Genomic DNA, 25,496 nt, shown 5'->3' with positions numbered 1-25,496 from the left:
ACAGGTTCCCTTTAAGAGGTTAAATTCCCAATCCGCCCCTGGTCATAGGCAACACTATGGAATACATATAGTATGTAGGAATAGCAGTATACATCTGATATACACACCACACCAAGCAATGGGAATCTGGTTTTCATTTTAAAGGACCGCGTTAGAAAATAAAACAAAAGATATGATTGGTTGCTACAAATACTTTGCATACAAACAAAGCGCGTATGAAAAAAGTGCCCTGCTAACTCCAGTCACAAGCTCCTGCTGGCTCGTACAGTGACAGTCACGTGCGCCTCAGTGTAGGAGGACTGCTGGCAAACCGTTACCGTGTGACTGCCAGCGGACTGAGGGCTTGTGTGCCAGTGTGCAGGGGGCGTGGCCGGGACCTCCGTGGGCGTGTCCCGCTCCCCGGCAGCCGCTGACTTCATTCTCAGTGCAGCTTTGCGTGTTGATGTCACATGCAAGATGGCGGCTACTCGGGCGGGTCCCGGGCATTCGTGCTGCTCCTGTCTGGTACTTTGCGGGGAGATGTGCCGGGGACCCGGCCTGGTAAAGCGGGCAGTGGGCGAGCTGAAGAGAGGTGAGATCCCGGGGGACTGGCGGTGATGTCTGGAGCGCACCCTCACCCTTAGTGCGGGAGCAGGGATGCTGTGTGGCCCCTGAGCCTGCCCCATGCTCCTGTGGTGGTACCCAGCGGCTTCCGTCTTCCTCCTGTCAGTCCTGGAGTGCAGAGGGCAGGCTGTGCCCAGCAGTGAGGGTGCCAGGGCTCCAGGCGCCTTGTAATGAAGTGTCAACCAGCCCTCAACTCCATGGTGGCAGTGCCACTGAAACCTTTGGGCACAGAGACTTCTGCCATAGATATTTGTGGAGCTTTGCTGAGTTTTGTTTAAAGGGGTAATCCAGCAAAAAGCGTGATCAAATCGGCCATAGAGCAAGGTCCTAACCCCCCTGCTGATGGAGTTTTGGTGATTTCTGCAATTTCGACATGTACAAATAAGGCTACTTTCACACTGGCGTTTTGGTTTCCGTTTGTGAGATCCGTTCAGGGCTGTCATAAGCGGTCCAAAATTGGTCAGTTTGCATTCAAATGCATTCTGAATGGAAAAGGATCCGCTCAGAATGCATCAGTTTGCCTCCGCTCCGTCTTCATTCAGCTGCTTGTAGCGTTTTGTTGTCCGTCTGATGAAACGGAGCCAAACGGATCTGTCCTGGCACACAGTGTAAGTCAATGGGGACGGATCTGTTTTCTATGACACAATCTGGCACAATAGAAAACGGATCCGTCCTCCAGTGACTTTCAACGGTGGTCAAGATGGATCCGTCTTGGCTATGTTACAGATAATACTAACGTATCCGTCCATGACGTATCCGCACAAAACGCGAGTGTGTAAGTAGCCTAATAAAAACAAGCATACTAGAGATGAGTGAAGCGAATTCGGATGCTACATCGCTAAAAAATGTGTTATAATACTGTACGGAGAGTTGTCTCCAAAGAAAAATTGGGGGTCAGTCAGCACATCCAGTGCGCAGGTGCGCGTTGCCATGGCTGAAAGCACGAAGGCAAAAAAATATAGACTGCAACAGCACTCTGCAAACCAAATACAGTACAATAACGCCAAAATAATAGAAAGTATTCTGGTGCAAATGCTGCGCTAATAAATGTGAGATGCTTGGCAAATCATTTTGTACAAAATTATTTGGGCCCGTCTACCAAACGTCAAGGCGATCTCAGAGAGTTGTCTCCGTACCGTATTAGAATGTATGGGCTCCAATGAGCAGCAGTAAGTTATTAATGAAGTCTCGCGAGACTTTGTTGAATAACTTCGGTAATTGATTATTACAGTGAAAAACCTTGGAACCGAACTCGGCTTCAGTTCCAAGGTACCACTCGAAGCCGAGTTCGGTTCCAGGTTTTGAAGTGGTTTTTCACTGTAATAATTAATTACCGAAGTTATTCAACGAAGTCTCGCGTGGTTTTGTGAATGACTAACTTCGGCTCATTGGAGCCCATACATGTCGGATCTGTCCTGCGGCTATTTCGTCGTGCCGCCGGACCGTCGCTCCATCCCCATTGACTATAATGGGGGCGGAGCTCCTTCGCAGCACCGCGGTGGACGGCGAAAGGCCGCTGGACAAAAATTACTGCATGTCAGGCTTTTTAGTCCGTCAGCTTTCGTGCTGCGCCGAAGCTCCGCCCCCATTATAGTCAATGGGTATGGAGCGGCGGCACGGCGAAATAGCCGCAGGACGGATCCGACATGGTGAACAGCCTGTCGGATCTGTCCTGCCGCAAGTGTGAAAGTAGCCTTATACATTTTTTTTAATTTATAAAAGTTGATATTAGTGAGAAAAAGTGTGACCAAGCAGAAAGCTATATACACCACACCTCCTAAAAATAAAAGTTCCCTAATACCTCTCAGGCCTAAATTTACATGTAGATATCGTCATAAAATCACCAGAACTGGAAATACCAAAAATCTGGTTTTAAGCGGGGAATTTTCTAAAAGTAACCACCTAGAGTAAGCGCACCCGCAAAACCAAAGTATATGATTTCAGTTGCCTTGATGGACTGCTGACGGCTATGTCCACCTTTATGTAACTTTGTGATGAACAGGAATTATAATAAAAAAATGCATCTAAAACTAACATCCGAGCAGAAGTTTATACCTAAAGTAAAAATAATATATTGAAATGTGCAAAAAAACATATATTCCAGAAGTGTACACACCCACAAAACATTGGACAGAGGCCACGTAATATAAGACCACTTCTAGATCACCAAAATCTATCATTTCTGAGAGCACAAAGCATGCCGTGTATAGAAATATAACCTAATAATACACACAACCACCTTCATGCAGAAGTGGTTATTAGCACATACTGGACAAATGTAACTAAAATACATACTCCTTATGCAAGTAAAATATAGACTACAAAAAACTGTAAGATGCGAGGCGTTGCTACATCCCACACGTCTACACTTAAAGGGGTTGTCCGGGGTCAGAGCTGAACCCGGACATACCTCTATTTTTCCCCCGGCAGCCCCCCTGACTTGAGCATCGGAGCAGTTCATGCTCCGATGTTCTCCTTTGCCCTGAGCTACATTGCCCAGGGCAAAGGCATTTTTTTTTAGATCCGGTGACATACCGGGGCTCTCCATGGGGCTGCCCGGAAGCCCGGTGACTGATGGGCCAGTAAAACGGCTAGGGCAAAGCTTAAGCCCGCCCATGAGAGCCAGTGACGTCACCGAACACTGGCAGTGCTATTGAAAACAAAAGAGCCCGTGCCCTGCGCGATTTAGCGCAGAGCAGGAGAGCGGTTCAGAGCTTGAGAGTTGAGATGTTCCGATACTAGCATCAGGGGGACGGTCTGGGTAAATATAAGGGTATGTCCGGGTTCAGCTCTGACCCCGGACAACCCCTTTTAATGCTGTACGTGTAAAAAAAAATAATGCATTTTCATGAAGTATTGGGAATTATGTATTAGATCATTCCCATCCCCGTATACAAACTGTAATTAACAATGATAAATACCTAATGTAATGCACTAAGAACTCATGCACACGACCCTATCCGTTCTGCGGTCTGCACATCGCGGATTCTGGCCGTGTGCATGCGGACAGTTTCTTTTTCACGTCAATAAAAAAAATGTTTTTGTGGGGCAGGACATATGGATGTGGAATATTTGAAGTCGGGTTTGCTTCAGTCTGCGTTGGAGTACTTTGTGCCACATTTATCAAAGGTCTCATGTTACTTGATAAATTTGTCTCATCTAATACCTTTGTCTAGAGAAGCTCCTCCACTTTTCCTTCTCCACCCTCCTACTTGAGTGAGATTGCGACTATTTAGCGACTTTTCAAAAAGATAAATCTGGAGTGCAACTCATTAACATAGCTAACCGCACCCACTTTTCCACCCATATTACAAAACTGGAGTGAGTGGTGTACACAGATGCAAAATTTTGTACAAGTGAGTGCGCAAAAATGTGCAACTTTTTACAATCTCATAAATTTTGCGCAAGGGAGTGCAAAAAAGTAGCAAAATACCTATTTTGGGACTTTTTGATGCCAGAATTCTGGAGAGAAGGTATGATAATTCAGGACCACAGTCTTTTGCAGCCCCGTTGAAATGAATAGGTCCAAAAAATGGGGATCGGATGTGGACCAAACATGTGGTCGTGTGCAGAACTGTGAGAGGTCTATGTTATACCGCCATAATATGGGCACAAGAGAAGCCCCTTTGTTACACCTGTCTGAAAGGTCTGAATACTATTTTTTTGGTTATTGAAAACAGTCAGTAATAGAAATGTATTTCCTGAAAATCAATTTCCGCAGCATGTTATGGGTATCGCTAGAGAATCAGTCTGTATATTTTATTCTACAGATAGGTTTTTGTGCTAGGTATTTGGCATGGCGATTCAGAAGCTGGTAAACGTAATGGTCATGACGCCAATGAATGGGGTGATTAGATGAGCAAACGCTAATCTAGTCACTCCTTTACTGAAAGCAAAGACCCCCATTATGTGAGAATCAGAGGTCGCGCTACATTTTTTTCTGGAAGAGTACGTAATTTGCGGTAATTCATATATATAATTACCCAGGCCTAAATAATGTTAAGATGTTGCTATTTCGGCAAGGAAACCATTACCAGTCTCCTCTATAACGTCTTCCATACAGAAATGGCAAATTTTGACCTTTTTTAAATTTATTTCTCAGAAGACTGAATCCCTACCTTTCTTGAAGCACCAAATCTGTCACGTAGGGATCGGAGCGGTAGACTGTGCAAAACGCAATGCAATAAGAATTGAACAGGGACGTCTGGTGTTTGTGGCAGGGAGCGGTGGCTGGCGGTCTGGGACGAATGCACAGGAGTCAGTTACAGGACAGTCTTATACACGGTATATTGGACTATTGCACAGTATAGTGTACTTTACATCTATGAGCACTGTGGCTTTCAGTATAAGGTCTGAGGCACATGACTGTGTCCATTTTGCGGTACGCAAATCATGGATGCGGTCCGTGTGCAATCCGCATTTTCTTGCGGACCCGTTGATTTAAGTGGGTCCGCCAGAACAGGAGATGCTCTATCTTTTGCAGCATGGAGATGTGGATAGCACACGGATGTCCATATTTTGTGGATCTGCGATTTGCAGACCTCAAAATGGATACAGTCGTGTAACTGAGACCTAATGGAGGCAAAATGGCGGCCCCTATATCTGTGACAATCTATTGCCTATTTGCCTGCCCTCCTTGGTTTTCCTGGAGTTGCCCTCTTAGATCCCAGCAGGAAACATATAACATTGCACCAATCGCATATTGTGCCATCTAATTATGAGAAATTAATTAAATGGGCTCACCAATCATAAGTCTTCCACTGGTCACATTCACTCCATGTTCTGGGCGGTCAGGCTGCGGGTCACTTTCTCCATGTGCTCACAGCGTCCTCTCCAGTGAAGAACGTGCGCCCAGACTCATAGCTTACCCCAACTCATCACCATCAGTCCCCCCTCCCACCACTTCAATCTCCATGTCAACATGCACTGGGCTCGACTGGCCTGGCACGTACCCGATCATTTCATTCATCCGACCAGGGCAAGCATGCTCAGGCATATAGTGCCCTGGGGCGAGTCTGTTGGTATCTGATTAATATGGAGTTTGGGCGCATGCCGCACATTCTTCACTAGGCAGGACGCTGTGAGCACATGGAGGAAGTGACCCACAGCCCAAGACCGCTTACCCCCGCCAGGCGCCACCTGGTGAGAATCTCGCGCTGCTGCAGGACTTCAGAGCGGTGTGCGGAATGTTCCGGCTGCTCGCTCAAACCGACCAATAACAAAGCTCCTTGCTGTAAGGAGCTGCTCACTGCGCTGATGAAAGGCAGGGAAAGTCTAAGGCATATTGGTACGCCTTAGACTTTTTTTTAAGGAGTAAAATCGCCTGAAGACTCGTCTATGACGCTTGTACAGGCGTTATTGCGACCTCTGGACTGAGAATCAAATGCAAGTATGCTCTCTGATGGGGGGGATTGATAACCTGTACAGAAATACATGTTACCCTCCTTCTAGGGTCATTTACTGTTTGAGGCCTCATGCACACGACCGTTTTTTTTTTTAAGGTCCGCAAAAACGGGGTCTGTAGGTCCGTGATCCGTGACCGTTTTTTCGTCCGTGGGTCTTCCTTGTTTTTTGGAGGATCCACGGACATGAAAAATGAAAATAAAATCTAAGTCAAGTTTGCCATTGAAATGATAGGAAAAAACAGACACGGATCACGGACACGGATGACAATCTTGTGTGCATCCGTGATTTTTCACGGACCCATTGACTTGAATGGGTCCGTGAACCGTTGGCCGTGAAAAAAATAGGACAGGTCATATTTTTTTCACGGCCAGGAAACACGGATCACGGATGCGGCTGCCAAACGGTGCATTTTCAGATTTTTCCACGGACCCATTGAAAGTCAATGGGTCCGTGAAAAAAAACGGCACAACGGCCACGGATGCGCACAACGGTCGTGTGCATGAGGCCTGAGACGGAGAGAGAAGGATCTAGTTCTGGCTTCCTCCCCCTGCAGTCTGCACAGCGATTTACAGTTGTCTTGGGTATATGATGCCACAAAGTTTGCACACCTGGATTTGAGATTTTCTGCCATTCTTCTTTGCAGATCCTCTGAAGTACTCTCAGGTCGAATGGGCACCATAAGTGGTCAGCCATTTTCAGGTCTCTCCAGAGATTTTCAATTGGGAATTCAGGGCCGTGGCTGGGCCGGAACTGCCCGCCGGATCCAGAAAAATGTGTGAAAATGGATTACATTTGAATCCTGATCAGGATTCTGATCACAATGAAAAACTACATTAGAAAAAAACGGATCCGCCATTTATGGACCTTAAAGGGGTTGTCCGGGTTCAGAGCTGAACCCGGACATACCCTTATTTTCACCCCGGCAGCCCTCCTGAGCCTGGCATGGGAGCATCTCATGCTCCGATGCGCTCCCGTGCCCTGCGCAAGATCGCGCAGGGCACAGGCTCTTGTGTTTTCAATAACACACTGCCGGGCGGTAACTTCCGCCCAGCAGTGTGTTCAGTGACGTCACCGGCTCTGAGGGGCGGGCTTTAGCTCTGCCCTAGCCGTTTTACTGGCTAGGGCAGAGCCAAATCCCGCCCATCAGTGCCGGTGACGTCACCGGGCTGCCTGTCAGCCCCATAGAGAGCCCTGTATGTCACCGGAACTCAGAAAAATGCCTTTGCCCTGTGCGATTTACTGCTCCGATGCTCATGTCAGGGGGGCTGCCGGGGTGAAAATGGAGGGATGTCCAGGTTCAGCTCTGAACCTGGACAACCCCTTTAACTTTAAAAAAAAATAAAAATTCAGGTTTAACAAGCAAAAGCCAGATCTGGTTTGATGGAACACGCGGCGCCGTATCCGGCATTAATGCAAGTCAATGGGAAAAATGCCGGATCCAGCGTTCAAAGTGTTCCGGATTTTTGCCGGAGGTAAAAATACAGTATGCTACGGTTTTCTGAAAAGCCTGATCAGTCAAAAAGACTGAACTGAAGACATCCTGATGCATCCTGAACGGATTACTCTCCATTCAGAATGTATGGGGATATGACGGATCAGTTCTTTTCCGGATTTGAGCCCCTAGGACGGAACTCGGCGCCGGAAAAGAAAAACGCAAGTGTGAAAGTACCCTTAGGAGCACAGATCTTATTCTCATTCCTTTTTTTTTTTATTTTGTAGCCGTACGTTTTAACTTGTGAACTGGTGTTATAAGCATGCACTGAGAAATGAAACCTCTTGGCCGTACATAAGTAATTGATTAAGAGTTTCCGTCATCTGTCTCACTGCATGCCTGCTCTGCCCAGTGAGCTTTTTCTATCTGGCATGTTGCCTTGGTAGAATTACTTGCGTTCATAGATTGCCTTTATTTTGGTTGTTAGTGACTGTTATTTTATAATGCTTTGTGCAGAGCACAATCAAGGATGAAATAACCGCAGCACTCCAACGATTCAATATCCTCTGGAATTTATTTACACCGGATGCAGCAACGTTTCGACCACACTGGTCCTCATCTAGCTCGCACATATTGTACTATAGTTGTGCAGAGCACAACATAGGTGTTATTTGTGTCTCAGTGTTGGCACGCACAATATTGTTGTGACCAGTATGATGGTGAGATGGTTTCTTTCCAGCAGGGCTGCTGGTAAATTTTGGAATTCTTCCCGACATCCTATGGACTATGGATGCTAGCAGGCTGGCACTGCAGGTTAGGCCTCATGCACATGACCGTTGTTGTGTTGTGTTCCGTTCCGCAAAATGGGGTTCCATTGTTCTGTGATCTGTTTTTGTTTCCGTGTGTCTTCCTTTACTTTTGAAGGATCACCAGACATGAAGGAAAGTAAAAAAAAAAATATCAAGTCAAGTTTGCCATGCAAATGATAGGAAAAAAACGGATGCGGTCACGGATGACAATCTTGTGTGCCTCCGCGTTTTTTCACGGTCCCATTGACTTGAAAGGGTCCGCGAACCGTTTCCGTGAAAAAATATGACAGGTTATATTTTTTTGACGGACTGGAATCACGGACAACGCGAGTGGCAAACTGTGCATTAGCCGAGTTTTCAACTGACCTATTGAAAGTCAATGGGTCCGCAGAAAATCACGAAAAAGGGAACAACGGACACGGAATAAAACAACGGTCGTGTGCATGAGGCCTGAAGGAGTATTGAGTAATGATTGGTGGTTGACTTGTTTGGGCAGTCAGCTATGCAGTCTACAATGGAAGATACAGTTCACACCTGTTTTGAAGCTTCCTTTAGGGGCCTTCATCACTGAGTTCATTAAAAATAGCGGGCAAAATAATGTTTTGTCTGTTAAAATAATGGACACTATGGGGAAACCCAATAGACCCCATTATATAGTCAAACAAAACAATAGCTGATCTTAGGGAGACCAGCTACAGAAAACACTGTGGAGCCTCATTTAAAAGGAGTCTGTCAGCACATTTACCCCTTTTTAACAGTTCCCATAGCGCTGTAGCCGCAACACAGATGATTAAAACGGTACCTTTATATGCTTTTGTGGACTTGTAAAACTGCCAAAAACGAACTTTGATGCATATGTAAATGAGGGCTCGCAATTGCCCAGGGCGGCGTCCACCGTGTTGGTGCCCAGGCAGCTCTGCCTCTCCGGCTCTTATCCCCGCCCAGCCTCTTCCTCTGCCCGCCCATCTGTTTTCTCTCCCTCTCAGCGAGATCCAGCGCCTACGCGCTGACTTCCTTGGTCGGGGCATGCGCACTGTGATGCCCATTGCTGGCACGGCATCGCAGTAGCTTATGCGCATGCCCCGGCCAAGGAAATCATCGCGCAGGCGCGGGATCTCGCTGAGGGGGAGAGAAAACAGATGGGCGGGCAGAGGAAGAGGCTGGGCGGGGATAAGAGCCGAAGAGGCAGAGCTGCCTGGGCACCAAGGCGGTGGACGCCGCCCTGGGCACTTGCGAGCCCTCATTTACATATGCATCAAAGTTCGTTTTTGGCAGTTTTACAAGTCCACAAAAGCATATAAAGGTACCATTTTAATCATCTGTGTTGCGGCTACAGCGCTATGGGAACTGTTAAAAAAGGGCAAATGTGCTGACAGACTCCCTTTAAGAGTCTCGACACAGCAATCCAAAGTGCAAAGCTCCCTGGGAAACAGTGATATGCAAAATAACCATGGAGCCCCAGTTATGGGTCTTCAACACAGTGAAAGCCAGATATCCCTCAAAGGAAGGAAAACCGAGCAAAGGGGTGTCCCCATTACAGAGATCACCAAATCCACCATATTAAGTGGCCCCTATGTCAAGATCCCGCTCTTTTACAAGCTTTAAGGATGTGACGGGGAAGACCTAAGCCAGTTATCCATCCACAGATTTGGATCTCTCAAACGGAAACCAAACGCCTAAGGCTACTTTCACACTAGCGTTTTTTGCGGATCCATCATGGATCTGCAAAAAAAAACGCTTCCATTACAATACTACAACCGTATGCATCCGTCATGAACTGATCCAGTTGTATTATGTCTTATATAGTGTATGTATGTGTATGTGTGTATGTGTATATATATATATATATATATATATATATATATATATATATATATATATATATATATATATAAAAAAAAATCTGGCAATGCGCCTTATAAAGCGAGGGTTGACTTTTTACGTGGTTGACACGGATGTATCGCCGGCCGCTATGCTGCACAGTGCGGCCGGCGATACATCAGTTACAGTGTGGGGAGGGAGGAGGGGCTGGAGGCAAGTCATTATTTTAATGAACAAATGTTCTTTTATTTATCTGTTCTGTGCAGTGCTATTAAGAAAATTGCAAGTTTTGTACTTTTGCAGTAATGCAAATATGTTATTTAATTTAGTAAAAGATGTTTTAGTTTGAAAAACACTGCATTTCAGTTCTTGAGTTAAGCATAACTACATTTCTGCATTATCAGTAATTTGTGTGTGCTTTTGCCTTGAAAATCCAAGCAAATAGACCTCTAGCACAATTGCCTTAAAATATCGAATCGCATACCGTTATCGCAATTTTTAGGGCCCTAATCGCAATCGCACAAAATTCCCATATTGTGCAGCCCTAATATATATTTATTAAAAAAAAGAAATTCCGCAGCACATCCAGGTTGTAAGAAGGTAAAAAAAGGCTTTATTCACCAAGCATGCTTGGTGAATAAAGCCTTTTTTTTACTTTCTTACAACCTGGATGTGCTGCGGAATTTCTTATTTTTATACATTTGGAGGTGGATCGCCTACCCAGCCGCTGGCACTCCGCATACACCCTACAGATAGTGGTGCTGCCCACACTTTCTTTCTATATATATATATATATATATATATATATATATATATATATATATATATATATATATATATATCCAAAAAAACGGAATACAGGTGCAAGTCCTCTCAGCCGCAGGCTCAGACGGCCACAGATAAATATATATCCAAAGGATGAGGCAGCACTCCAGGTAAAGTGAAAAAAGGTGGATCTTTTATTCCCTCTGCAACGTTTCAACCGTCGCAATGCTTGAGAGAGACTGCATTGAGACGGTTGAAACGTTGCAGAGGGAATAAAAGATCCACCTTTTTTCACTTTACCTGGAGTGCTGCCTCATCCTTTGGATATATAGATAGAGATATTCTCCCTCTCCCTCTCCCTCCAAAACTAGCCTTGGATAAGAACTGAGCTATAATGAGTGTTTATCAGGCTACTTTCACACTAGCGTTTGAACGGATCCGATCATATTAATGCAGACGGAGGCTCCGTTTAGTACGGATCCGTCTGCATTAATAACTTAGAAAAATGTCTAAGTCCGAAAGTAGCCTGAGCGGATCCGTTCAGACTTTCACTCTAAGTTCACACCTGAGCGTTTTACAGCGCTTTCAAACGCGCTGTAAAATGCTCAACACGTGAAAACCAATGCTTCCCTATGGCCCTGGTTCACACTTGAGCGTTTTACAGCGCGTTTGAACGCGCTGTAAAACGCCCGACGCATAAACAAGTTCTTGAGCTTTTTTTTGGGCGTTTGTCGCGCGTTTTGGCTCATAGACTCATTGGACAACACTGCAGTCAATCACACAAACGCGCGTTTACTATTGCAAAAAAGTGCATAAAAACGTGCGACAAATACGCGCGTAAAACGCGCGTCTCAGAAACGCTCAGGTGTGAACCCAGGGTTAATGTAAAGTCAATGGGGGACGGATCCGCTTGAAGATTAAGCCATATGGTGTCATCTTCAAGCGGATCCGTTCCCATTGACTTACATTGTAAGTCTGGACGGATCCGCACAGCCAGGCGGACAGCTGAACGCTGCAAGCAGCGTTCAGCTGGCCGTGCGGAGGCTGAACGCCGCCAGACTGATGCAGTCTGAGCGGATCCGCATCCATTCAGACTGCATCAGGGCTGGACGGAAGCGTTCTGCTCCGCTCGTGAGCTCCTTCAAACGGAGCTCACGAGCGGACAGCAGAACGCTCGTGTGAAAGTAGCCTAAGCAGAGCAGAGATAAGGAGACCTTCAGCTCCTCAAATGACAGGACAGAAAATCCAGAGGCTGCTACTAGAGCTTCTCTGCTCTGTACACAAAAAAGGGTTCCATATTGTCAATAAAGACCAATTGAAAAAATGTCAGGCGATGTAATTGAGGACGTAACACTCACATGGAGTGGCGCCTCCTCATCAAACAGTTGATCAGTGCTGGTGTCGGATCTCCACCAATCAGATATTGATGGCCTATCCTGAGGTTAGGTCATCAAAATAAAAACCCTACACAACCCCTTTAAGTATTATCTGCTGCTCCAACACTGCTATTCTGGTTGGTCCTGGCAGCTTTCTGCATTTTTCTGCAGTGGTTTATATCCGAATGACCTTTGCAACCAAAATCCCTTGCCCAGGTGGTCTCATGACATATATGGCACTGAGGCTAGTGATTGGCTGCCGTGGTCATGTGGAAGTATTGCATGACATCTCCAGGAAAGCAAAAAGCAGCAGGACCTCTTCAGCAGTTATTTAAAGGGGTTTTCTGGGTTAATGATATTGATGACCAATCCTCAGGGTAGGTCATCAGCATGATATTTGTGGGGGTCTAACACCTCCCAGCTGTTTCCTGCGGCCCGTGGTTTTGGAACTAGAACTTTGAACTGAGCCAGAAGCACAGGTCTATCCAGGATGTAGAGGCTGTACCGGGTTATTGCAGCTCAGCTCATATTCACTACTTCTGTTTTTCTTTTTACTGTTTTGAGCAATTTGTTCAGAATTTAAGTTAAAGGGGTTGTCTGGGTTCAGAGCTGAACCCAGAGATATTCCCATCTTCACACCTGCAGCCCCCATTTCATGCTCTGATGCTCTCCTTTGCCCTGCGCTGTATCTCGCAGGGCAAAGGCATTTTTTGGGAGATCCGGTGACGTACTAAGCTCTCTATGGGGAAAGCTAGCTGGAGGCTTCCACCCAGTGGTGAGCCCAGTGACGTCATCGGCACTAATGGGCGGGCTTTAGTGCTGCCCTAGCCTGTAAAACGAAGAGGGCAGCTCTAAAGCCTGCCCATCAGTGCCCATAATAATGTAATAATATAAACAAAAAATCCCTTGCCCTGTGCGATACAGCGCAGGACAAGGGAGAGAATCGGAGCATGAAATGCCCCGAAGCGCATGTTAGGGGGGCCGGAGGGGTGAAGATGGGGATATGTCCGGGTTCAGCTATGAACCCGAACAACCCCTTTAAATAGTGGGAATTATTAAAGGGGTTGTCCGTGTTCAGAGCTGAACACGGACATCCCTCCATTTTCACCCCGGCAGACCACCTGACATGAGCATCAGAGCAGTTCATGCTCCGATGCTCTCCTTTGCCCTGTGCTAAATTGCGCAGGGCAAAGGCATTTTTTGGAAATCCGGTGACGAACTCGGGCTCTCCATGGGGCTGCCAGGAATCCCTGGTGACGTCACCGGCACTGATGGGCGGGATTTACCCCTTCCCTAGCCAGTAAAACGGCTAGGGCAGAGCTAAAGCCCGCCCCTCAGAGCTGGTGATGTCACCGAACACACTGCCAGGTGGAAGTTTCCGCCCGGCAGTGTGTTATTGAAAACAAGAGCCTGTGCCCTGCACGATTTAGCGCAGGGCAAGGGAGTGCATCGGCGCATGAGATGCTCCGATGCTAGCCTCAGGGGGGCTGTCTGGGTGAAAATAAGGGTATGTCCGGGTTCAGCTCTGCTGTAGCCTTTAAATGGGTTTTCCTGGATGAGGATATTGATGGACTATCCTCAGGTTAGGCCATCAGTCCCAGATAGGTGGGAGTTTGGATTTTCAGCACCTCTGCTGATGAGCTGTTTGAATGGGCTGTGGCCTCCTCGTTATTTATATAGCGCAGTCTACTTGCACATGACAAAGCTGCCATAACACTCAGCACTGTCATTAGTAGACGGCGCGATATAAACAATCCAGAGGTCACGGGATTTGCAAAAGAGCTGCGGCCTCCTCAAACAGCTGATTGTCAGGGGTGCTGAGAATCAACCCCCGCTGATCTGATATTGATGATCAGACCATCAGTATTCTGAAAAGCCCTTTAAAGAAAATATCCTGTTTAGTTGTATCCAGACACTAATCATTTGTCTTGTGAGGACTCATGCCACATTATGTTGGAGAGTTGCCTTGGTAATCCTATCATAAGATGTCTGGTCACGGCAAATAACAATTAAGTTTTTAGGCATTTTGGTACTTTTCCAGAGTGGAAAATAGCTTTCTGTCTGTAACTTATTAAGCTTTATTTCTTGTAATGTAACTGCTGAAAGCTGGTTACCTAGTATATGAAGTGCACACCTATCTACATCAAATGGCTATAAAGAACCATATAGGACCCAACCATCAGTTAAATACACCTACAAAAAGACTATATATGGCAAACAAAAATATACGGTAATCAAAATATATACTTATATACAATAGTGACTGCGGCATCTGAGAGGTTAGACTGAGGGAGGGCGCACCCTCTGATTTGGAGCCCCCTGCACAAAATCGCAGACTCCCAGGCCTGTCATAGCAAACTGTCTGCAAATTCGTGCCCAAGGCACAGCGTGGCAAGCAGCCTGTAAAAATCCCATAAGCCACAATACTATTCTATTGCAGTCTGTTACAAGCAATCAGGTCACATATTCAAGTTCCCTAAGGGCACTAAAAATGACAGTGATGAAAATTGAAAAAAAAATTGTTTTTAAGAAAATAAAAATGAAAACCACTCCATTCCCTAGTTATTATTTTTTAAATGGTAAAAATAAACAATAGGTATTGGTGCCCCTAAAAATAAACTTTTCAAATATACAAATATTTTCCTGAGCAGCGAAATATACATTCTCCCCCAACACACGCACACATTCTTCTCCATAATGACTATGTAGGGGATAGTTTTATTTATGTGACTTGGGATTGTATTCTAATAAACTATGTATTTTATATATTTTGTGTGGTGTATACATAAGTAAAACCGATATATTATATTTGTCTGTCCCTAGGGAGCCTGTGTGATAGCCATAATGCTATGACCACTCTATCTAGGCTTGTTGCCAGTTTTCCAGAGTGTGAAATGGCAAACCTGCCAAGATGTGCATTGATACATTTCCGATTTTAGTATTACTACACAACTAGCATATTCATGTTCATTATTTTGAGTAATAGGCAATTTTGACTAAAAATCTCTGTGAACCTGGCCAAAAATTGCCACTCAGAGAAACTTGAGAAAATGAAGGCTTATTTATGAAGGGTGTCTAAGGCTAGTTTCACACCTTCGGTGTGAGTTCCTGTAGAGAACAGCCTGCCGGATGCAGATGGAATGTCCGCCTGCCCCTTTAAAGGGGTTGTCTCATCATGGACAATAGGGGCATATCGCTAGGATATGCCCTCATTAACTTATAGGTGCGGGTCCCACTGCTGGGACCTGCACCTATATCGAGAACGGAGCCCCACTAGTGAAGGAGGGCACTCTGTGCATGCGCAACAGCCATTCATTCATTTTGTATGGAGCCGGCAAAAATAGCAGAGCGCTGGCTCGGCTATTTCCGTCGGCCACCATAAAAATGAATGGGAGCAGTACACTCCCATTCACTTCTATGGGGAGCTGACTTGGTGGTGGCCGGATCAGAGTCCTCCAGCCACCACCTTGCGGGGCTCCTTTCTCGATATAGGTGCGGGTCCCAGCGGTGACACTCGCACCTATAAGACAATGGGGGCATATCCTAGCGATATGCCCACATTGGCTATGATTAGACAACCCCTTTAAGTATAATGGTGTCCTGTGGAGATCTGGCTGCATTCAGGCAGACAATGCAGAGAAAGCTAGATGCTGCGGTTTGTGTCATGCCGATTCCCGGCAGGGTCTGCTGGACCAGGCCGACGGATTTCACACTGGAGGTGTGCAACTAGCCTTAAGAAAGAAGTCCATCATTTTATACCTTTTTGGAAACTGAATACAGCAACCTGATAGAGCAACTTTTCCCTTGCTCAAGTTTTGATAACTTTCCAATGTGCGGTACCACTAATGTGAATTTCAAAGAATGTATAATTGTTTCAGTGCAGGGTGAACTTTGACGTGTAATGAACCAGATTTTATTTTTATTTTTTAGGTTTCTGTTCCTGGGATATAGATCCATCAATCTGTAACTTGGACGATCAGCTGAAATTATTTGTCTCTCGTCATTCGGCCACTTTCTCCCCAAAGCTTAAAGGTATGGTTGTGTCTATACCGTCTTTTTGTTTGTCACACTATGAGTGAGTGTACACCAGTTTTCTGGCGTACAAAGTTGCAGATTTTTCACATTTTGCTGCTTTCGCCTGCTTTATCGCTTTTTCAAAATGACAAGGACGGTGGGTGCATGGAGGGGCGTGCACTCCTGCTGACCACCAGATTTGCCTAAACCTCTGCCAGAAATTGACATGAATTGCACAGGCATAGGTTTGCTCTTCTGGCACACAGACACAGAATTCTGTCCTCAGGATAGGCCATCAGTATCTGATTAGCGGGAGTCTGACACCCTGCACCCCGTCAATAAGCTGTTCTGCAGTAGTGCTGGAGTACACAGCTCTGTCTATTGTGTAGTGGACGAACTGGTTACTGCAGCACTGCTCCCTTTTATATGATGGACTCAACATGTAACCGTTCGTGCTGACAAGACAACAGAAAATGCAATATCAATAATCCACGTCTGGCGTGGTAACATTGCTTATAATTATGTGGGTGTTGTAATTAGAGGCTTGCTTGCATACATTAGTGTTGTGTGCGGAGACCATACTTGGCGGTAGTATTGTATGGTAGGAGTTCACATTATGCATTTGTTTTATTGAGGCGGTGCATTGCTGATCCGTGACTGGGAACTGCTGCTACTTACAGCTGTTCTATCGTTGGGTGTGTTATTTTCCACCATAGACTTCACTGGAATTTATGCCCTCAACGTTTAGATATTTTATTTTCTCTTAATTTTACAGTGGTGAAAGAAACATTTGTTAGAATCCAAATAAAAGCAGCTGCAAATATTAGGAAAAAAAATAAATCTCCAGTAGTCGTCCTGATCATTTCTTCCAAGCTTGCCAGCATGTGACAGCTGAAGCCAGTCAGTGGCCACAGCAGTCAGGTGCTGCATTACTGGCATCATAGCTGCCATGGTTGAGTGGTGTAGCCAGTAATACAGTAGGTGACTGGTACAGTGGTCACATGCTGGCCGCTAGTAAGCAGAGACTGGGAGAAGAGGCAAGTAGTGCTTAATTTTTTTTGTCTTCTAAAATTTTCAGCTGTTTTTTTTATTTTTTCCTCACAATCTGGATATCATCTTTAAATATTCAATTTGGCCTCTGGTTTGTATTGTAGGGCCTAGTTCCTTAGGAAGCTGCTTTGACTGCAACCTCCCAGAGCAAAAACTTGTCCAGCTATATTCAGACCTCCATTATTTCTGTACGTTCAGTGTACTGGGAAAACTGCCAACGCATACTCTGAACATATCAATAGGGCCCCATGGATACAATGTATGCCAAAAGAGTGGCACGCTTTGTTTTAGCGAGCGATTGCAGTGGAAAAAAAAAAAAAAACCTATACCACGTAGTACAGTATATCCATACAGTAAAGAGGTATATTGTATATACCGGTGTCTCCAACAAAAGGTGAAAAGCAGGTGAGTCTTAAAGGGGTTGTCCCATCTCAACATTTATGGCATATCGATAAGACGTAAATGTCTGACAGGTGCGGGTCCCACCGAGAGAGCGGCAGACACAGTGGGGGAGATTTATCAAACTGGTGTAAAAGAAAACTGGCTTAGTTGCCAGTAGCAAACGATCAGATTCCACCTTACATTTCCAGAGGCGCTGTGAAAAATAACAGTTGGAATCTGACTGGTTGCTATTGACAACTAAGCCAGTTTTCTTTACACCAGTTTGATGAATCTACCCCAGTGTCTTGCCACCATAGCAGTAAATGGAAAGAATGCTTTACATGTGCTACCGCCCCTACATTTGAAACTTTGGGACTTTTGAAGATGGCTCAGCCAGAGCATAGCTATTTTGGGAAGTCCTATAGCGGTGACTGCATGCACCACTTGCTCTCCATATACTTCTGGACCCCATTCTTGAGATAGGAGGTGGGTTACCCTCATCATCCTATCCCCATGCCAGAAATATCCAGATGGGTATAACCCCTTTAAGGTGGCCATACACATTAGATAAATAAGGTTTGACTGGTGTACGATCGTTTTGCAGACACAGCCATGTTTATTTTAGTCCATATTGGCTATTTCAGTCCTGCAAGCTGGCCATACATGTTCAATGAAACCAGTCAATCAAACCATTTTTCTGCAAGCGTTCTTTGAAAGAACAATCTTTTGTCCATGGACGATCTTCACTTGAACAGCTCTTTTTTTGCATCTGTTGAATGAAAATTTCAATTGTCTTTTGGTAAATTTCACCTGATGATAAACTGTCTGTTTTTATCAACTTTAATCTAACGTCTGTTGGTATCTTTGGACTGGAATGCAGGAGAAGTCTGTCTGCATCTGATATCACTTGCTGATATTTTCCAGTTATTGTGAAATTGTCCACCTTGACCCTTAGGGTATCTATCACCAGTTTTATGGTGTCCTAACTAAGGGCAACATAAACTAGTGACAGATCCCTTTAGCAAAATGCTGGGTCCTTTTCTAAAATCGTGTATTAAACAGCTCCAGCGCGCGCTGAATGAGTCCCCATATTCATGACCCCATGGCTCTCCCTGCCCACCTGCTGCTGATTCATACGGAAAAGAACTGTCAGAGACAGGTGGGCAGGAGAGACGGGAGCTCATGAATATGGGGACTCATTGGCATGTGCTGGAGCATAAAACTGCTGACAGATTCCCCTTAAAATAGTTAGTATGGGAGTTGGAATATTGCGTTAAATGCTTTTGCATATATGCAGTTGCACAGCCCTCCATGTATTTTCACACAGAATTTTATTGACATGGATTCCACACCATAAATGCATGAAGATCATCTTCATTGAATTCTAAGGGGGACCCGCATGTGAATCTATGCTGCGCCTTTTTTATTTTTATATTTTTTTCTCACCTTGCAGTTTTAAAAACTGCTCCACAGGAAGAAAAAAAAGTGAACTGTCCATTCTTTAGGCGTAATCTGCACCCCGAATTCCAGTTGTCTATGGGCAGGATGAAAAACTGCATAAAAAAGTGGCATAAACCACATCATTGGGGACGGGGACACATGGAATCCAGAAGCAGATTCAGCTTTTTTCTTTTTTTTTTTTTTTTTTTTTTTTTTTTTTTTTTTAGCATACAAAACACTCATAATGAAAATACCCTCACAATATGCACAGAAGAACGGCATCCACTTATGTGAAGGCTTTGTCTGTCCTAGTAGCAGACAACTTCACAGATAAAAAAAAAAAAAAAAACTAAAAACTTCTATGTCTGCGGCCCTGCAGTTCCCACTCTGGTGCCCCTTTCCCGACCACTGCCAGTTCGTATACTGGAAATGGCTTGGTCCTCTGACCACTTCAGCTAATCCCTAGCCTCAGCATGATGTGCTGAAACTTGGAAACAGAAAATCCATGGGATTTGTTGGCTTCTAGGCCAGACGGCCCCTTTAACTTGTGCACTTTGGGGGGGGGCTGAGGCCATGAAGCAATGTTGCTGGCAGCCTGTTGCTAGCAGGTAAATATGCTGTCTCAACCACTTTGAATGTTTTTGAAAAGTTATGGTCAAAATGGGTGCTACCATAGCATGTTATAAGGAGGCAGCTGCTTATTGAATTTTGTCTTAAGATGAAGATATATTGCTGCAAGTATTGATTATGAATGATCATTTTTGATTGCAGGCCAAAGAAGTCTCCATCATGCTGGTGACACATTAGAGACTTTGGTTCTGATTAACCCTTCAAAGATATCAGTATGCAATGAGGTATGTGTAAGTTTTGTAACTGCTGTAGCCAATCTGTACCCCCTGAAGACCACGGAAATCAATATCTGCTGCATTATTTTGTTTCCTTAGCCCCATGTCTATCTGCTCTAATGCCTGCAGTATACATTTCATCTGCTTGGATGTTTTAAGCTCATTTACAAATCCCACATATCAATTAAAGGCAAAGGGGCATGCCTGATGCATTGATATTCTACACAGGAGACTGTGGGGATTATTTTATGAAATAGAACACAGACCCATTCATTTCTATGGGTCCGCAAAAAAAGACAGCACACTATCAAAGTGTACGTTACACAAATTATAGAACATGTCCCATTCATGTCTGTATTTATATTTGTTTCTAGTGATGGAAGTGATAAAAATGTGAAATATATTGAAGGCCTCTCTATTTTCAGGATCCACAGAGATGGTCATGTGCATGAGGCCTTAGAATGTGTTTTCATAAAGTGATTCAGGCATCTTAAAGGAATTCTGGCTTTAAGATGTGATCTGATCTGCTCTTCTGTTTTTGCTGAGATTGAGTTTGACACTTACGACTGTTGTTGTTTTGCGGATCGGAATGACTGGCCTCTAATAGAACAGTCCTGTCCATGTCTGTAATGCGGACAATATTAGGACATGTTCTACTTTTTTGCGCAACGGATACAGAATACACATGTCGTTTCTGTTTTTTTAAGGCCCCATTGAAGTGAATGGTTCTGCATACGGGCCGCAAAAATAACTGGAATGGACAAAAAATACATTTGCATGCTTGAGCTAATAATAATATGTAAATTCTTACTTTTTTTTTTTTTTGTCCCTTAGATCCGCAAATTGATCTGCCACTCCTCGCAACATAAACTATTAATATTTTCAGGCCCCTTCCTTGAAGACACCTGGGAAATGCTCTTGCAAGGTGGAGAAAGTTTCTCAATTGATGACTTTATTCATATTTTTACAGACAAAGAGGTAATTCCTCTTATTAATGCAGAAATGTAAGCATAGATATGGTAACAAATGTCAGTTGTTAAAAACTTACAAAAGTCTCTTTCTCTTCTTAGATTGGTGAGACTTTAGGCTCGTCTGACCCAACAGCTCGTGTGTGTTTAACAGTTTCTTGCCCTAATAATTGGGATTTATCACAGATTGATAAATGCAGCCTGCAAGATTTTATTGAATTGCAGTTCAACAAGGACCAACATTTTCCGGAAACTGAGGGCTTGCTAGAGTTGTCTGAGTACCTCTCTGAGTCCTTAGAGCCACCATCTCCATTTGAACTCCTGGAATCCCCCACAACTGTTGGTTTCTTGAAATTGTCTAAACCATGCTGTTACGTTTTCCCTGGCGGTAGGGGAGACTCTGCTTTCTTTGCTGTAAATGGGTTTAACATGTTAGTGAATGGTGGCTCTGATGCTCGATCTCCGTTTTGGAAATTAATACGCCATTTGGATAGGGTGGACTCAATTCTTCTTACTCACATGGGTCTAGACAATTTGCCTGGCATCAATAGCTTGCTGCAAAGAAAGATAGCAGAGGTAGAAGAGGATGTTTCTCAAGCTAACAACGAATGGTTAAAGAATTTAGTCTCGCCAGAGCTTGGAGTTGTATTTATGAACACTGCAGAAAAGCTGATTTCTGAAGAAAATTCCAGTGTGGTTAGGGTTAGAGAAGAAGCCTTGCTCACAGTGCTGTGTTTAGCAAAACTCAATATTCATCCAGAACCACTGTACAGAAGTGCAAATACTGTGGAGCCAACTATACTGTTTCAAAAGATGGGTGTTGGCAGGTTAGACATGTACATCCTGAACCCTGTAAAGGGCAGCAAAGATCTTGAAGCCTTCAAAAAGTGGCTTGGAAATGAGGAAAGTAGTATGACTGAATGGCCCGTAACCTCTCTGACTTCTGCATGTGCTTTACTTGTTTGGCTTCCTTCTTCACCCTCTGAGAGAATTGTTAGGGTTCTTTTCCCAGGCTGCACTCCTCAAAACAAAATTTTTGAAGGTCTTGAAAAATTAAAACACTTGGACTTCTTGAAAGATCCAGTTATAACTCAGAAAGATCTGGACATGATAAAATGTAGTCGCTTGGAAAGGATTGGTGCAAAGCCAAGCCGTACTGAGAGCAAAGAGAGTCTGGGTTCTGGATCAGGGCGACTTAGTGTTGAACCAAAGCTTGGGTCAGGAAAAGAAAAGCCTACGAGAGTGCAAAAGAAGGAGATTCGTCCAGATGGAAAAGACAGAACTAAAACTCTTGCAGAAATCAGCAAGGAATCGGGAACAGAGGGTGAAAAACAAAAAGAGGGCAGGAGTAAAATAGAAACTGCATCTGAAAAACTAAAGTCGTCTGATTCAAGACTAAAAGCCGCGAAAGAAAAGATGTTGGTAAAGAAAGAACAGACAAAGGATGAAAGGAAATCTTTTAAAAAGGATGAAATTCAAGCAGATAAAAAAAGGGAAGTAGCAAAACCAGAAGCTAAGAGAGATTTTCGCCCTTCTCTTAATGATGCCAAAACAGACACTCGAATAGGGGTAAAAGATGTAAAGAAAATATTAGTTACACCTGCTGATTCCAGGAGACCTATTTCCAAAATAGGATCACTGAAAAAGGAGCTGGGAGGAGTAAAAAAAGATGTGGTAGCAAGTGCCAAGAACGCAGTAAAGGGTAAACTCCCCAAAAAAGAGCTGGTTAAAGAAACAAAAAGTCAGCCAACTCAAAAGGATGTAGCCACAGGTAGTAGCAATCCAGTTTCTTGTGAAGTAATTATTAGTTCTCAAGAGTCTTGTAAAAGTATGGAGTCTGCTTGTGCTGAGGTTGGCAACAATACCTGCCATGAAAATGGACTTGGTGTAAGTACAGAGAATGGCTTATGTGCAGTTGAGCCAGAGAGCCCAAATGGATTCCGTTACTTGGAGACAAGTCCTCTTAAGTGTCTAGCACCTGTTTCTCCTTTAGTTAAAACACCCAAAAGTGAAATTAGTGTGAATTTTGACATTACTCCTACAAATCTAACAATCCAAGAAAAAAACAAAACTGGTCATCATGGACAAGACTGGCTGGATGATCCCTGTGGAAGCTCTGAAGAAAAGACTTTGGAAATTACCTCACCTGTTAGTTCAGAGCATCATTCGCCAGCAGTGGCACAGCAGAGTAATGGGCAGGTTCTTTATTCTGGAGATGCAAAAAATCTCAACTCTTTTAAGGTTCCGCCAAAATCTTCTCAAGAGAACTCAAATTCCTCACAAGGAAAGCAAACAAGTTGCTTGTCTTTGAGTCCATTTCGGGAGGACCTACCTGATGTATCTCCTACAATCACCACACCTTCTTTGCCTGCTGAGGTAGGCTCTCCCCATTCCACAGAAGTGGATGAATCTCTATCAATTTCTTCCTTTGAGCAAACACTCCCTCCAGTTAGTGAGTCTCCTAGAGATGTCTCACCAGAGATCCATGCTGCAAGTAGGGCAGGTCTGTGCTTACCTGTGCGCCCTTCACATTCTAGTGAACCCGAAGGCCAATCTGAAAGGTCAGCTTCTCCCCATGATGTAGATCTGTGCTTGGTTTCACCATGTGAGTTTGAGCATCCTAAATCAGATGCTGTAGCAAGTCCACGAGACAGTGACAGTGATCCTTCCCAAGAACTACCTAGGCCTCTATGTTCCCCTGGAAAAAAAATTCCAAATGGGCCTGAAACACCACCTACTTCAGTAAGTGAGTCTTTGCCAACAATCTCTGATTCTGGGCCTGAGGAAGGTTCTTCGATTGCTATTGACGGAGCATCTGATTCTGAGGGGGAAAATACACCAAGACTTTTGGATCCTATTCCTCCAGTATTGAAAGATCCACATCCCACACCACCTCAACCTGGAACCTGCATGGTTGATCCTGAGGCCCTGTCTATAGACCTTGGTGACAAAAAAAGTCAAACCCACTTATCATCCAACTTTCGTAGTAGCAGCAAAATATCGGGCGCATCTGGAAAAGTTAGGGCAATTGGAGAAAGAACAAGCAAAACTACTCCAGCGAGGGCTGATATTTCTGAGAGGACCCGTTCAGGGGTGGAATCCAAACAGCTTGTTTCAAAACGCAGTGTTGTGAATACAATCAGGGCAACTCCTTCAGGAAATCGTTTATCTTCAGCAGGTAGGTGTTACCAATAAAATAACAGTTCAAATAACTGCTAATCTATATGTCTGTTTACTGACCAGGCATAAAAGGCCCTTTTTGGCTCCTTTTGCATAAACTCTTTAGCTTTTCATTCTTCTGCTCTGTTTTAGGAGCAGGAGTGCCGCATTTGGTACTTAACAGAAGTGAACGGAGCCTACAGACCCCATTGACTAGAAAGGGATTCCTTAGGTTTCCGTTCAGGAGAAGGTTTTTGTAGCAGAGACAAGTGTTGATATGAAAGCAGCCTTAAAGAGGACCTTTTTATGTTTTTTTAATAATTGAGATAAATACCTTTTACTTGAGGGGTACCCCCCCTCCTGATGCAGTTTTTTTTTTTATATAAATATCATTTCTGTGCCCCCACCCCGGAAGTATGCTAATACTGAGCATCGGTACAGGGTGGAGGAGACGCCAGGGTTTCTCAATGGGAGTCTCCTTTTCCCTGGCTGGGCCGCGATCCAATCACTGGGGAGAGCGTCACAGCAACGGAGAAGGTGATTTTTTTTATTTTATTTAAAAAAAAATTCTCTGCTGCTACTGGACTGCGCTACAGCCAGGGAGAATAAGACGCCCATTGAGAAATAGGGCAGTCTCCTTCTCCCTGTACCGATGCTCAGTATTGGCATACTGAGTGCGAAAACTGTGGGGGAACACAAAAAAAAAAAAAAATCGGGCATGGTGGCAGCATCAGCTGCCCCGCAAGTAAAGGTATTTATCTCAGTTATTACAAAACCATGAAATCATTGGCAACTTTAAAAAAAAAAAAAAAAATCATTGACCTGGCTTTGAGACTTTTGTTTATGATGGAAGAATTGTATTATTTTTGGCACTGCTTGATGCCAATTTATATAATTTTATTTTTGCTGTGCAAATGTAGGGGGGAAAAACTATCAGCATATTTTTTTTTATTTTTTTGTTTAGTTTTATACCATTCACGCTTAATAGCCTGTTTTGCAGGTATGAAAAATGCCACTCAGTATTAGGCCTCATGCACACGAATGTAGTTTTGGTACACATACAATCAGCATTTTTTGGGGATCGTGTTTGGACCCATTAATTTCTGTGCATCTGGAAAAAATGCAGACTGCAAGCGGATGTCATCCGTGTGGCCGTTCTGCAAATTATAAAACCTGTTGTATTTTTGTTAGTTTTGTAGACAAGAATAGGCATTTCTCTCCGTATTTTGCGGTTGTGCATTAATGTGACCCTGCGTCAAAATATACCCTGCAGCAGAACCCAAAATAAAGAGTGCACCAACTTGGTTGTGTGATTATTGAACGAGCACCACTAGCAGTTTATACACTCTTTGATGATAAAAAAAAAAAAAGGAATTGAATGAAACTTTGAGTGAATGTAACGATGATATACAGTATGTAAGTGATTA

General features: G+C 44.2%; 1 protein-coding gene across 1 annotated transcript in view; it reads left to right on the top strand.

The window, feature by feature from the left end:
- Positions 1 to 273: 273 nt before the first annotated feature.
- MAP1S (microtubule associated protein 1S) overlaps positions 274 to 25,496 on the top strand; it is a 50,088-nt gene continuing 24,865 nt past the window's right edge. Inside the window, exons 1-5 of the mRNA XM_044270076.1 lie at positions 274 to 571; positions 16,143 to 16,244; positions 19,869 to 19,951; positions 20,777 to 20,920; positions 21,013 to 24,088. Coding sequence (XP_044126011.1) covers positions 457 to 571; positions 16,143 to 16,244; positions 19,869 to 19,951; positions 20,777 to 20,920; positions 21,013 to 24,088 — 3,520 coding nt within the window. The 5' untranslated portion in view covers positions 274 to 456. The remainder of the gene's footprint in view (positions 572 to 16,142; positions 16,245 to 19,868; positions 19,952 to 20,776; positions 20,921 to 21,012; positions 24,089 to 25,496) is intronic.

Source organism: Bufo gargarizans, chromosome 1 (genome assembly GCF_014858855.1).
Source record: "Bufo gargarizans isolate SCDJY-AF-19 chromosome 1, ASM1485885v1, whole genome shotgun sequence".
NCBI classification, from domain to species: domain Eukaryota; kingdom Metazoa; phylum Chordata; class Amphibia; order Anura; family Bufonidae; genus Bufo; species Bufo gargarizans.
The sequence above is the reverse complement of the archived record's forward strand: the minus strand, read 5'-3'. Positions and strand labels throughout refer to the sequence as shown.